The following is a 14,039-nucleotide window of genomic DNA, read 5'->3' as shown; positions in this document are numbered from 1 at the left end:
TAGCTGTGGCACTTGACAGCTGTATCTGTCTATGCAGATAGATGCTAAGAGTGAAAAATCTCTTTCCGGAAGATTCTCCAGCCTCCCCGTGGCTGGAGATCCAGTCCCAGAGCAGTGTGAAAATCTGGTTTGTTGGTTGGTTGCCTTTTAACGTCAGGCCCAAGGACTTTTACATCTGTGTTTTTGCCTTTCTGTAGTGTGTCTTTGCCTCTAGCCCCCTCCATCCCTCCTGTATAATTACTCAATATCGTGTGCTTTCCATATAGAAACTGCAGATCTGAGGCTGTGATCAACTGTTTCAGCACTCAAGACTTTCCCTTTTTTTTTGTGGAAATATTCTCAGTTTTTGAACCAACCTGAGTATTTTTTCCCATAAAAATGAACCAGTTCTGAACCATTAATTGAAGAGCATAGCATAGTTTTTTAACATGTGCATGGTAATTGCTTGCTGGAGAAATTTGAAATAATTACCTATCTGAATACAAGATTAAAACACGTCCAAGTTGTAGCTGTGCAGCAATCAGAATATTTCTGGGCAATGCTGTTTATGAATTCTCAATTTAAAAATCCTATGTCATGCAAAATGTTGAATTTGTGCCTTAGAATATGAAGCATTCCCGAGTGGAATTCTTGTTTAAAAATTATTTTATATTTACAGAGAAACTCAGCCATACAAATGTGTTTAAAAGTTTGCACTTCATTAAGGCTATTTATTTTCTAAAAAAGAGGACTTGAATATTTTGGACAAATATACACGTGGTGTTACGCTAACAAACGGCCATGCAACAGATATCTTACATAGTGAAGAAATCGAATATACAAGACCTACTCTATTTAACATAGATATTGGAAAATGTACAGTCTAGCCAATAGTTTTTAAAAAAAAAAAAAAGTTTTTTTTTCTTATTTGGCAGTATTTTTCTACAATTTGTTCAAATATTCCTCCCGATGTGTTTTGGTGAGTACTGAAGTCTAGTCAGTGACAACCTGAGGTACTAAACATTTCTGCCTTACTTCGTTGTCTTCAAAGGTAATCTTTTTGTTCCTTTTAGGCTCTATCCATGAGTTGTGTATTACCGCGTTATTTGGCATGGGGTCCGCTTCCACTATTGAAACAACTCGTTTTTTCATCTTACTTTTCAGAACTTTCTGAAACTTTTGCCTGGTGAATGCATAAAGGAGAGGGTGAAATATAGTCGTCCCGTACGCCATCACTAGGAAACACAACCGCAACTTAACCAAAAGGTCACTTGGGCCCAAACACAAGATTGTGGTGTTTAAAACAGAGATGGGTGTCCAGCAGAGCAGGAAGGTTGAAATAATCAAGAGGGACATCCTGAAGACTCTCTTTTGCCGCTCTCGTCGCTCCCGGTGCCGTTTCACGGCTCGGCGCAGGGCGATGATGACCGACACAGAAGTCCTTACACCAAAGACCACATTTCTCCCCGCGCTGCTCTGTGAGACGTCGGTTGTCTCGTGTTGAGTGGTCAAAGAGATAGTTTTTTTCTTCCGAGCTTTCTTCTTTTGTCCTGTGGTAAATCTCGTGCCAATCCGGATATTCAGAGCCTGGAGTATTTTGGTGTAGGTGATGAGCATTACTATAACGGTGAAGAAGAAGATTGGGATCTGCACGAGGAGGTGGTAGTACATCCCCAGCTCCGTGTGGTATTCGTTCGCACTGACGCACAAAAGCGTCTTGTTTTCCCAAGTGCTCACGCTTTGGAGGCTGAAAAAATTGACCTCAATGAAAGGAATCAGGAAGGAGAAGAGTGAGATGATCCAGATTGATGTCATTAATATCACAGCCCTTCCCATGGTCAGAATTCGATTGGCAGGCTTGACAGAGATATCGTATCGGTCCAGAGTGATAGCAAAGACATTGATTGCAGTTGAAACGCTTGCAAAAGAGACACAAGCCTCATGGAAGCAGCAGATTAGAGCAGTGTTACTCTCCAGTGAAAGCAGAAGGATAACTATAGTTAGAGGAATACATCCCACACAAATTATTACATCAAGTACATGAAGGTTCATTGTAATTATGTTACTGACAGAATTGATTAAGTTGGATTTCATACAGTAAAGTACCAGCACGGTGAGGTTGCTGCCAAGTCCCAAAACAATTTCTAACATCAAAAATCCAGTGAGAGAAACTTGAAAGCTTAATGCATATGACAGTGGTCGGTACATGTTGGTGTCGATGTCATCAATGGCATCTCGAACTGTAATGTTAGATTCAGACTGCATGTTGACCTCCAGAATGGGGGAGAAACACATTCTTTTGTTGCAGTTGTTTTTTTTTCTCCTGAAAGGTGAAATAAATATGGAACTGTTTGATTTCTTTCTTTTTTAACATTTTTTTTGTTATTGTGGAAAAACGCTGGGAAAGGAGGAGGGAGGAAAAGCATCTACTCTTACCAAACTCTTAATTATTTACTGTATGTTTAGAGATGTGCTTGGCATGGGCTCAAAAGCCAGGGAGTCTACGATAAGGTTTTTCCTTTTAAAAGGAAAGCAGGACATTTTTTTTTTTCATTAAAAAAAAAAGAGGAAAAAAAAAGTGAAAAGCTTCCACTTAGGGGAGACAAGGCTTTATTTATAGTGATGTGGCTTTTACAAAGGGCCTGCTTGTTGAATAAACTATACTCGTGCATTGCCTTTGTATTGTGTTGAGGGCTATTTCAGAAGAATGCTGTTGAGTATTAACAAATTAGTACTCGAGATCAATTTAAAAAGGCTCTTGTGGAAACAGAAAGTGATAGGAGCATGGAACGCTTGCTTATGTGTTATAAAAAGAACACTTAAATTATTTTATGGCATTTTAGCGGCCTCTTTCTTACGAAGTCTTCGTAAGAGTGTTGTGGGCTGAGATACGAAGTTCTGCAATTAAGCAGATTTTTTATAGAGCTTGGAAACTTCTGCTCACTTTTATCTTGTGTGCATCTACCTGTATGAAACTTAGCACTGTAAGGAGTTTATGTAACTGTGTGGAATTTCAAATGCAAATCTGACATAGATTTGGGGTAATGGAATTTATTATAAAAATGGTACGTTTCCTTTTTCTGCTATGAATATTCAGTTTCTGCAAGAAATCAGTGCCTAGACGGAAAAGAAGTGTATTTAATTTTATTCCAGAATAGATTTAAAGGAATAGTTTTATAAAATAACATTAAATTGTCTCTTTCATTTTTTTTTTACATACTGAAATTAAATCCAGCAGATTTGTATACACAGTGTGTTTATCCTAAGAGAAAGCAAGGTTCAAAAAAAGTAGCATTTAATGAATCTAGGAGATGCAGAGATATCTAAAAATCCAGGAATTTTTTATTTTGTGGCTGCATCTGCTTTGTTTTACACATGCTGATGGTTTGTAAACATAGCATCTGCATCTAATACCTGACATGTCCATTATTTATAGTGTCAGCCAGCTCTGGAGGTTGTAATGAGATGAATAAACAAAAGAGAGGTCATTCAATTTCTTGTTGTGATGCTTGAGGATTTTATAAGTAGCTTTAAATTTAAGAGGGGAAGTACTTGGCATGAAACTAAATTTAAACGTAGACCTTTGTTCCACTCTGAATACATTAAAAATGGATAGCACTAAGGTGAACAAAAATGAGCTGTTTTTAAATGAAAGTATGAATTAAGCACACTTGGGATACAATATGCAAATGCATTTTATCTGCACTTCTGAAAAGCCTCAATTGCACAATACTATTAATTGCAAATTGTATGATGAAAATTCTTGCTATGCTTCAGCAGTTACTTCACATTTGCCTCTTAAATACAAAAGATATAAATTAGAACGTATTAGTTTCAGGCGTGAAATACATTTCAAAAGCTTTGTTTAATTTCTAATTTAGGCAACCTCTAATAGGTTTATATTAAACCTTAGGAATATGATTTCCTCTGTGTATGTGGTCCTGGCTGTGACTGTATTTCAAGGACCATTCTGAATACTTGAGCTTGATAAATTGAGTTCTCGTGTATTAGGAAGAGCCAGGAGGAAATCCAAAGCAGATCTCACTCAAAGCAAACAAACAAAAAAGATCTTAACTGTAGCATTATGCCACCTGAAATCTTGTGACAACAGAAAGCTTCCGATGTGCTATATCGGAGAGTTCAATCTAAATGCCCAGATTACGATCACCTCCTTGTTGCAGGGATCAGTTTCAGTTAAACACAAGTCCAGGTGTCAAGGCAGAGGGGTAATTTACCCAACACGTTGCCTTTCTGAACCCTGCCTGTTCCCTTGTAAATGCAGAACAGAGCCTGGGCGCATGCAACTTCTGACCTACCTGTTTTCTGTGCCTCAGGGGTCTTTCAGATCATTGTAGCAGCTTGTCATAAATTGGTGCATGGTGTCACTGCCAGGTATTTGACATGCACTGTCACCTTGGAACCAAGTGGTAGCTGGGCTCTTACTTCATTCCTTGCAGATTTTTTTTTTTCCTTTTTTTGTTCCAGCAATTCAGCAGCAGCAAATTTTGATTACACATGGGGACTCCTCAGTTGCCTGAGATGCTTGTACAGACCAGCGCGTGTTCTGGGTGTCTGTTCTGAGTTTCAGGCCAGCAATAACAAACCTTCTTTTACGTGATGTTAATTTCTTTCCCCTGTTGCATTTTGTAGCAGCCTCTTTTTATTTTCCAGGTTTAAAAACCAAAAAATATCTGACTTCTGTGTTCAGAGTGTACGTAGGCATCCTTTAGTTAGAGTTGCGTGTTTCTTTCTGTAATATTCCTGCTCATTACTTTTGAGTGATGGCTTAGTCAAAGAAGTTGCTGTACATCATAAAATCCAGTTCATGTGCTTTGCAAGTAACCATGAGTTACCTAATTTGGTTTATTTTCATTTAAGGAGAACACATAGCAGATCATAAAACTGAGAGAAAAATATCCATTAGTCATTATGACAAATAAGATATTTAATGAGCGGTTTAGAAAAAGCCTGGTTAAACCCTTGTGCAGCTTGCTGGTGAAGTATGCATATTCTCCTTGTGGGAATTCATGTTTCATTGTTTCTTCATGCATCGGTAGTTTCCACAATTCTGGTTTTAAATTATAAATCCCTCTTTAAGAGATGCTCACCATTTTAGGACTCAATCATTGCATCCTTCTTGCAAGGAAATGTGAGCAGATGTGTTAGTCTTCCACTTATGCTGTTGAAGTGTCGTGCACGTAAATGGTAATACAAGCGTGTTCCATTTTTTTGTTTGTTTCTAATTCCTTTATGTTTTAAGAATACAGTTTAGTGATGCATCCTGCTGCTCGGAGGTCACACAGCTGGAAAGGTACCCGGTCAACTGCATTCTTCGTATTGTCAGTTGGGAAACTGAATTAGTTGCTACATGCCCTTGTGAAGGGAAGGAAAAAAAAAGGTTAAAAGTAGGGCTTATCATTTCAAAATCAAATAATGCAACGATATCTTTTGTAGTATCATTTATATCATGAGTAAAAGATATCTAAAATTGGATCTTACACATTCCATCAAAAATCAGTTAGTGTGTTCACTATTTTCTAGTAAAATCATGGCATTATTCTGTTAACTTACATGAATTCAGTTTTTTGGACAAGTCTCCTATTCTCCAAATAGTGCAGGCTACAGGAAACCCCGACTAGGAACAGTAACTGTTGGATGTAGGGTGCCTGTGACTACAGCTAGAAAATGTAGTTTCATAGCGCTTGTGAGCAGCTAGTTGAGACAGACAACTCTCTTTTTCTAACAAGAAATTGAGCAGCCAACGAGCTTTTATAGGAATTAGGTTTTTGTTTGATTTGCACACTGGTCAAATTTTCTCTCTTGCTATAAATGGGTTGCAAATCCACATTTGTAATACATGGCTCAACATGGGGGGTAATGGAGAAAATAAGTGTTTTTTTTTTTTTTTTTTTTTTTAATAAAAAAGCAACAGGAAAAAAAAGGGGGCTTTTCACGAGCAAGTCAGAGATTAGTCATATTACTCGACCTTCAGAAAGCAAGAAGTATACACCAATTAACAGCCCGGCTGATTCTTCACGGAGTAACTGCACAAAGCTGTAACCTATTTAACTGCCAATATTTGGAAATACTGCTGAGAGAGGAAAAAACATTCCTGCTTGCAGTTCGTGTCGTTCGTCTCCCCCCTCCCAGTACTGTAGTAACCCAAACTGTACTGTCTTCATGGTGTACGAGCAAAACAGGCTCTTAATATTCTGTAAGACTTTCATGCAGAATTGCATTTTTCTACCACTGTCTTTTTAATGGGTAGGGGGAAATAGCATTCAAATATTTCCTGGACTCGAATACAGCAAGATAACTAGCATTTAATCTAAGTCCAATCTGATGCTTCCTCTTTTTTTTTTTTTTTCTTCTCCCTTTTTTTATTAAATGTTGCTTATTCTGCATACCACAATAAGGAACAGAGCTTACCTCCACTAAAGGTTCGATAAATTCTCGATGCAGGTGAAGCAGTTCCAGCTTGGAGGGATTCATTTTGCTCACTTGTTAGCAGAGTAGAAGGGAAAGAGGGTAATGAGCATATCTTCGAAAAATGCCCTTAATGAAAATTTGTGCCTGTACTGTGCCATTGTCTCAGCATACTGCTAATGTACACAACTGGTTGAGTTCTGCTTTAGAGGCTGCTGCAGTCTCCCACTCTTCCCACTGTGGAATCAATAAGCAGCTGAAAATACATAATGAAAGTCATTTAACATACTGAAGGCTTCTCGTCTCCAGAGACACCGCCGGGATTCAGGCTTTCTAAAAAAGCAGAGCAGCGCTTCGGAGAGGAGAGGAGAGCTCGCGATGGGCAGCTTTTGCAGAATGACAGCCTACCTTGTCGCTTGCCTTCACTGCAGAGAGATGCAGTGCATTCACTAATTGTGATTGGTCAGCGATGTGGGGCTTCATATATGGGATTGAGCCCCCCCTCGCCCCCCCCCCCCCCCGATTTATATAAGGATTCTTTTCTAAAAGGACTAAATTTACAAATGATTTATGAATTCTGGAATACATTAAGGCTATGCCAGTTTTATTTTTACCTTTTTCACTCTTTTACTTTGTGTACACTGGGAGCCACATGACGCTGTAAAAAAAAATCTGATTAAACGTTATTACTTACAAAGCTTGCAATGATCTATATTTGAATTTGCCTACTTTCCATTTGTGATTTTTTTTTTCTTTTGTCCTGGGAACATCTCAGAAATAAAACTGTCTTGTCTTTTCTGCAAGGCATGCTGAATTTTACCCAGTGTGTTTATATTCCTGCCAGTGTTTAGGTCTCGTCTTGAATAAATGGTACTCAGGACAAGTCGACACCCCCGTGAATATTAGGAAAATTTCCATCAGGATTCACAGAGATTATTCAGACCCTTAAAATGGGTTAATAATTCAGCTCATGAATCAGAAAAGAATCATTTTTATGAGCCACCACCACGTACAATGTATCTATACTAGTGTAGATTGTAAATTTTGATGAAATGTGAACTTTAAACAGATTTTATATCTTCCACATGAATTTTGCTAGGGACTTCACAGGTTTTTGTAAGGTTATGTCTTGTATTATGTTCTTGACCTTTGTGGGGGCTGGGGAGGGTCCTCACTTTCACTTTTTTGTTTTGTAACTTATTTCTGAATCTGTTTTATCAGTGTAAACAGTGCTCACAGCCACATCATGAGCAGTGAGGAAAGTCTAGTACAGTATCAGTTTTGATTATTACTAATGCAAAAATAATCCTTAGAAATACATTTACTATGCAAATGAAAATAATTTTAAAAATCAGTTTGTTGAAGCAAGTAATATAAGGATATCTCAGAATAAAATGTTCTACTGGCAGGAGAACATTAGTAAAATTAACAAATTAACAAAGAAGTGGTGAGGGTTTGAGTGTTTTCTGATTTCTCTTGATTTTAAAGATGTACTTTTTAAAGTTTGATAAAGTAGTAAATGTTAAAGCTTGGTTTAACATGGCAGTTTTGGTCAACTTTTGGTTGTGTCCTATGTTACTAAGTTGCTATTGCAATTACACAGTGAAGTTGTGTAACTCAAATGCCCGCATTTCGTTTTTATTTATTTTAACTTCTTAAACAGCCATCCAATGTGCTATTTATATTTAGGTAACATCATACATATTTCTAAATGGCTGCATATTTATTTAGCTTGCTTCCTATTCCACTTTTACCTTCAGTAAAATGGAGTAAAAAGAAAAAGAAAAAAAAAAAAGGGAAAGATTACAGGAACTTTGAACAAAGATCCCGGACTCGGAAGGTGCCAGCTGGCTACACTGAGCAGCAGCTGATCAAACTCTTTGAGCTGTCTCTGTTTCTTTTGCCTCCCAAGAGCTTGAAACCAATGAACACCAAGTGCAGCTCCGAAGGATGACGTGATAAAGAGGATTCCTGAAATGAAAGCGTATCTACTAATATTATTAAAGAGATTTGCCTGCTTCACTTTCAGTATGACTTAGGATAAGTAGGGAAGCCTGTCTAAATTTAAACAGATGAGTCTCCATCTCCCTGCCTAATTCTTCAGTGTGTGCCTGAGCAAAGATGGAGATACTGGCTGGGCTGTAGTGTAAGAAAGAAAAAGATGGAGGAAGATGACAACAGGATTTTGGGGTATGTACTTTGGGTATATAGTTCAAGTGCAAGCAAAGGAGTCAAAAATTACTTATATTACAGGAGGCAGTAATGGAATAGTGGCAAAAATTGTATCTGCAGAAAGCGAGAAGAATGATAAGGAGTTGAGTTAAGAGCACATCACGCTCAAGTTTTCTGGAGAGAGAAGCAGGAGAAGCAGCAGCACCATATGGAGGCAACGAGGAGTAGGTGGATGGATAGACACGCTTAGCAGGCATCGCTCTGCAGCTGCTGGCGGAGATGGTGCGAACAGATGACATCATCCCAGAGGGTAGGGAGGGAAGAGTGGGCACGAAGAAAGAGCCCTGTGCAGACACCCAGCCGAGACAGGGGAATGTGCCGCTCTTGTACCTGTTTCCATATCAGCACATTCAGCGTGATGCCGGGAAAGAATAGATGCAGAGAGGCAGGAGGAGAAGCAGAAGAGAGCAGAGGTGTGTGCGTATAAACAGGTGCTGGGGCCACAGGGGTCAAGGGATCTGCACCTGCCATAGCATCCACCCCTATATAGTGCTTCTCAATTGAATTCATCATCTTCTACCAGAGTATGGTTTTCTGCTTTGATGAGAGTTGTAAGCCCCAAAATTTGAAAGCTGTAGCGTATTTCTTGGTTCTCTTCATCTTTTATCCACTGTCTTACTTTCTATGCACAGAAAGTGATGTCCTGCCACTGAGTGTTACGGCCCAGCGCTAGGTCACTGGGAGCTCTGCAGGTCTCAGCTCTGCTGGTGACCTTCCAAGATCATCTCTAATGCTGCATCTTGCAGCACAGTTTTCAAAAGAAGCTTCATTTTTTAAAAAGATCCCTTACATTTGCAATGTCTAACAGCTGTACAGTAAGCATATCAGGGCCAAAGTAAGTACTCAATTCTCTTTTCTGTTAGAATTCTTGATTTTGGAACATTAGCATTTTTTTTAATGTGGCCTTTGGGATTAAGTTTACATAAACCCATCACAAACTGTCAAACATCCATGTGCCATGGGATAGGCACGCTCTTGAGAGTCTGTACTGACACATTTAGGGAATGGTGCCTGCTTACTTCCCTTGCTCTCTGCACCATTCTTGTTTCAGTTTCTGTGATAATCTTCCCGGAGTTCTTCGGCAGTGTTCTCTGTTGCTTTCTTCAGGATTCACGTCTTGTTGCCTAGTTTGAATCCTGCTGCTCATTTAGTGGTTGTTCAAAATCTTACTGTTTCTGGGCGTAAAATTTCATCTGCTCTCATTTTTGCAAGAGACTTGGGCTCCTAGATCTTGCGCATCTTTCAGTGACACATGAGATCTGCAGACCTTAAGTTGCTTTTGGAAATGAGTATTGGGTGATGTTGGAAGTCTTGCCCTAGTATTGTTCTTCAGCATTATTTACACAATGCACCTACAAAATTGTAGCTGAATCAATCCTCCAGTGCCTTGCACTAACCTGCACCGGGCAGTGTGATGCCCACTCCTAGTGTAGTCCTTCTGGATAGTTTTTTGTTTGTACCTTGCACTTTATGACCCATATCTAAAATGTGTTTCTTGCCTAGCCACATCTTAGTTTCCTCAATAGGCTGTTGGAAAGAACTTTCTTAGAATGTTGTTGAAAATCCAGTAACTTTTAGAGTATTAAGAGTAAATAAGCAATGGATGATGATAGTTTGGGTCTGGAAGTTGTACAGACATACTGTTGTGCTGTATGTGCCAAGGTGCTCTGGGTTACCACATACCGAAATTATGGCCCAGACCATGCAGCAGCAAACTTTCATTTTCACGATGTATAAGTCTGACTGCTGCCCAGTACACAAATTCTACTTGTAAGGATTTTTAATAACGTTTAAGAGTGAGTTAAACGTTATCATTGTTATTATTTTCTTATCTGTTTAACTTATCTGAGTTAAACAGATAAGAAAAACTCTGCTGGAATTTGTAAATACCATTCAGACTGATGGTAATGCTGCCTTTTCTTTCTTTTGACACAAGTGTTTTATCCTCATTTTTCTGATGTAATCAGAACTGTTTTAAGACTGTTACCACTTTTCTGTAGTGAACACCAATATCCACAAAATTAAATTTTCATGCAGTGTTCTATCCTTAATGTTGATTTTCTTTTCTCCCTCGTTGTTGATTGCCATACAGTTTTCTTTGTTTTGTTATTTTTATAATGTCTTGGTTATTTCTAACTTCCCCTTTTCCATTGCCAGAAAACATTCCCACACCTGGGATATTGCTAATCTTGGTTTCTCCATTTTAGAATTACCTCCATAGATTTAAAATAAAATAAATAATAAAAAAAAGGATTTTCTAACTTAAATATATATAGTTTCATTGTGCTGCCTTTTGTGTTTCCATAGATGTATACCTTTGAAGTGACACAAAGGTAATTATATATACACATTATACTATATGTATATTTACAAAATTATATATATAATGAATACATATTCATTGTCAAGATGTGGTTCTAGTGTTAGCATAGTAGCTTGAATACAGGAAAGTTACCCTGCAGCAAAGTAAATATGTTTCAGGAGCTTTGTTTGCTTTTGTGAAACTGTTGGGCAGAGGTTATTTGGCCAGTAGTAAACCACTTGAGTTGACCTGCTCACCTTTTCAGCACTGAAAGCTCCTGTACTTGTAAGCAAATGTGTAAGTTTACAGAAGGCTCTTCAGCAATTAATACTGAAACTGTATCTCACAGTTCTGCAAAATGAGGAGAGAGCAAAAAAAAATCATGGAAGCATTGGTGTGGTCATCGCTCATAGGTAGCGAAGGCATCCTTTTTCAGATTGTGACAGTGAATTTGTTTTAGTGATGTAGCTAAATCATGGTCTTGGTGCCTTACTGCACAATTATTTATTCATTTTAATGGAAAAAAAATAGAATATAAATTATCCTCAGGAAGGAAGTATGGCTGCTAAATTTAATAGTAATTTGAGTAACATCACTGTGACTCCTGCTTTCCTTTGTGGAAGTGACTTATCCTCCAGTATAAACATTCACAACAAATGGTGCTATATCTTGTAGTACATATTGGCAAAATTTTAAATAATCACTATACTTTTCAAGATAATTTTTTCATTTTTCTTTAAAAACCTGTAATATGACAGTGAGTTTAGGTTTTCCTTCATTAAAATTGCACTCTGGGAGCATGAAAGATTTCTAGTCTTACAAAGTATTCTTAGTTGGCAGTCAAGAACTGAACCTTAGTTGGGGTTTTCGTTGAAAAGGCTTTTGGAACTCTGACATCTTATCTTTTATCTTGCTTCAGACACAAACACAAGCAGGTGGCTTGCATTGTTTATTTTAAGCTCGCAAAAGTGTGCCTGCAAGAAGGTCGATTCTCTAAGTTGGAAAAGAGTTCAGTGTGGTAGCTGAAGGGTCCTAATGCTGCCCGTGGACACACTCCCTCCTGGTTAGAAGTCCCAGCTGATTGTTCACCTTGCTTTCATTAAAATAGTTGGTATTCTGGAAGAAGCTTTCAGCGTTATGCCTTGAAACTTGGGTTACTGCGCTGCCTGGCACCCCAAATCCTGGCTGACGATGGCATTCTGCTCGGTGCATGACAGAATGGCATTGCTATAAACGGTTCAGTAGGCTTCCTGGCTGGCTTATTACAGTGAGTTAGAGGCAGCTGAACTCAATGTGCAGGTTTATGCTTCAGGATTCTCCATCCGATATCCTGGATGCCGTAGAAGCCGTGCCTGGTCACATACGCAGAATGAGAAGCAGCAGTAGCAGCATGAGCTTCCCTGTTATAAACCATTGCTGCAGGAGTTTTGTTGGACACCCTTCTGCTGTAATAGTCTTTGAGTGGAATTGCAGATTTAAAACAAAACAAGAAAACAGAAAAATTAGAGCTGTTTATTTGACAGAGACCCCAGATAGACTACTTTCCAGTCATTTTTAAAAACAGGAAGGCAATAGGATTTTCTCTTAATTAAGACAGTGTTAACATGCAGTGCCTACTAGCAGCCGTTCTTCCAGCTGAAATTAAGAGATGAAGGTCTTATGATCTTAATTGCCCTGTGAGTGAAGAGCGAACACAACATGATTACGTACCACAACATAAACTATGTCCCCTCAGTTTTGCTGAGATCACCCACGGTGTACAGGTTACCATCAGCATGAGTTGATGTGCTGCAGTCTCCCTCCATTATCCCCTGGGCTGATTTAGTTTGGAAGTGCTGCAAAAAGCATGGACAAAGGATCCAGCAGGCTTACTACCTGTACGGTCAAAGTTCAGCAACGCACACAATAGCTCTGAATGTTTCCATGTAGCTGCAGTGACAGGAGCATGCTTTGCCTTCTTCAGACAACAAGATAAAATCTCTGGACAGTAGTTAATTTTCTCCCTGGCCCCCACCAAATTGTGACTGTCTGCTATAAGCGATTAAAGCAACCCCTCAAGTCCCTGTGTTCAATTCAAATCTAAGAAGTCATTCACTCTCAGTTTGATAGTGGTGATATTCCTTGCATTAAGTTCTCAGAAACTGAAAAAATAATATGCAGTGCCATGTTTTCTTGTCTGACTTTAAAAAATGATAAAATAACTGTCTTCCCCTCTTTGCCACCTTAGTTTTGAGTTACTATTTTTCCAGATTGTTGGGGAAACTGATAGGAAATCTGTTTATGTAGTGCCATAAAAAGACACGAGAAAGTTAAAAAGTAAAAAGTTATAATGATAAATGTGTAATAGTACAGAAATTGAACTTAGCTAATGCAGGATGTTGGATTCACCATTCACTCTGCTAAAAGAATATTAATTTGATTGATGTGTGTGTTTAAGTTTAGATCAGTGTTGGTACCATCTTCAGGTTATTTTCTTTCTTCCTCTTGTTCGGGTGCACTACTTTGCATCATCTGTATCAGTAGTATAGTAAATTTTTTTATTACTTCTTGAAAGCCCTTAACTTTCTTAATAAAATAAATAAGTATCATTGATATATATATATTTTAACATAAATGTTGTAGCTCTGGAATCTAAAATAAATACTTGAAGTGTTTAAATTGTATGCATATGAAGAACTAATTTTATCTATGAAGTTTTTAAATATCAAGGGAGTTTGGAGCCTGAACCCTAGTTTCATTTTTTTTTCCATGTCCTAAATTATTTTTAACCTTAGTGCATAACTGTTGTATTTGAAATCACTTATTGTAGCACTGAAACAAACCAGAGCTGCTTTGAAAAATGCTTTAATTTGCTGCTTTTTTGAGGAAGGTTGAGAGCAATAGCGTCAGTAGTAAGTCTGAAGAAAGGCATACTGTTATGCTTCATAGAGATGGCTTTGCAGTCACTAGATATGAAGCCCAAGTTTTACTTTAGTAATAAAATCTCAAGAAATTTGAGAGTGATTAGCAGAGACATTTTTGTTACACTATTGCATGTTGAACAAATACATGTGCACGGAGAAAAAACTTGTCAAATTATTCAGCAGCCTTCACTGTTGGA

The 14,039-nt window shown here is 38.2% G+C and overlaps 2 protein-coding genes across 3 annotated transcripts in view; one reads left to right on the top strand and one right to left on the bottom strand.

Moving 5' to 3' along the window:
- Positions 1-14,039, top strand: part of COG5 (component of oligomeric golgi complex 5) — a 188,707-nt gene that overhangs the window by 30,926 nt on the left and 143,742 nt on the right. The gene's annotated exons all lie outside the window — the stretch shown is intronic.
- GPR22 (G protein-coupled receptor 22) lies at positions 690-6,826 on the bottom strand. 2 transcript variants are annotated; one of them, XM_032193610.1, is made up of 3 exons: positions 6,409-6,826; positions 4,285-5,352; positions 690-2,299 (listed from the first exon to the last, which is right to left on the bottom strand). In XM_032193610.1, exon 3 carries the CDS (start codon positions 2,272-2,274, stop codon positions 973-975), a length of 1,302 nt encoding a protein of 433 aa, XP_032049501.1. In that variant the 5' UTR covers positions 2,275-2,299; positions 4,285-5,352; positions 6,409-6,826; the 3' UTR covers positions 690-972. The 2 variants fall into 2 exon arrangements, with proteins under 2 accessions (XP_032049501.1, XP_032049493.1); XM_032193602.1 differs by having other exon boundaries at positions 690-2,302; positions 4,296-5,352.

This window comes from Aythya fuligula, chromosome 1, assembly GCF_009819795.1.
Source record: "Aythya fuligula isolate bAytFul2 chromosome 1, bAytFul2.pri, whole genome shotgun sequence".
In the NCBI taxonomy this organism is placed as follows: domain Eukaryota; kingdom Metazoa; phylum Chordata; class Aves; order Anseriformes; family Anatidae; genus Aythya; species Aythya fuligula.
This window is presented reverse-complemented; position numbering and strand designations above follow the sequence as displayed.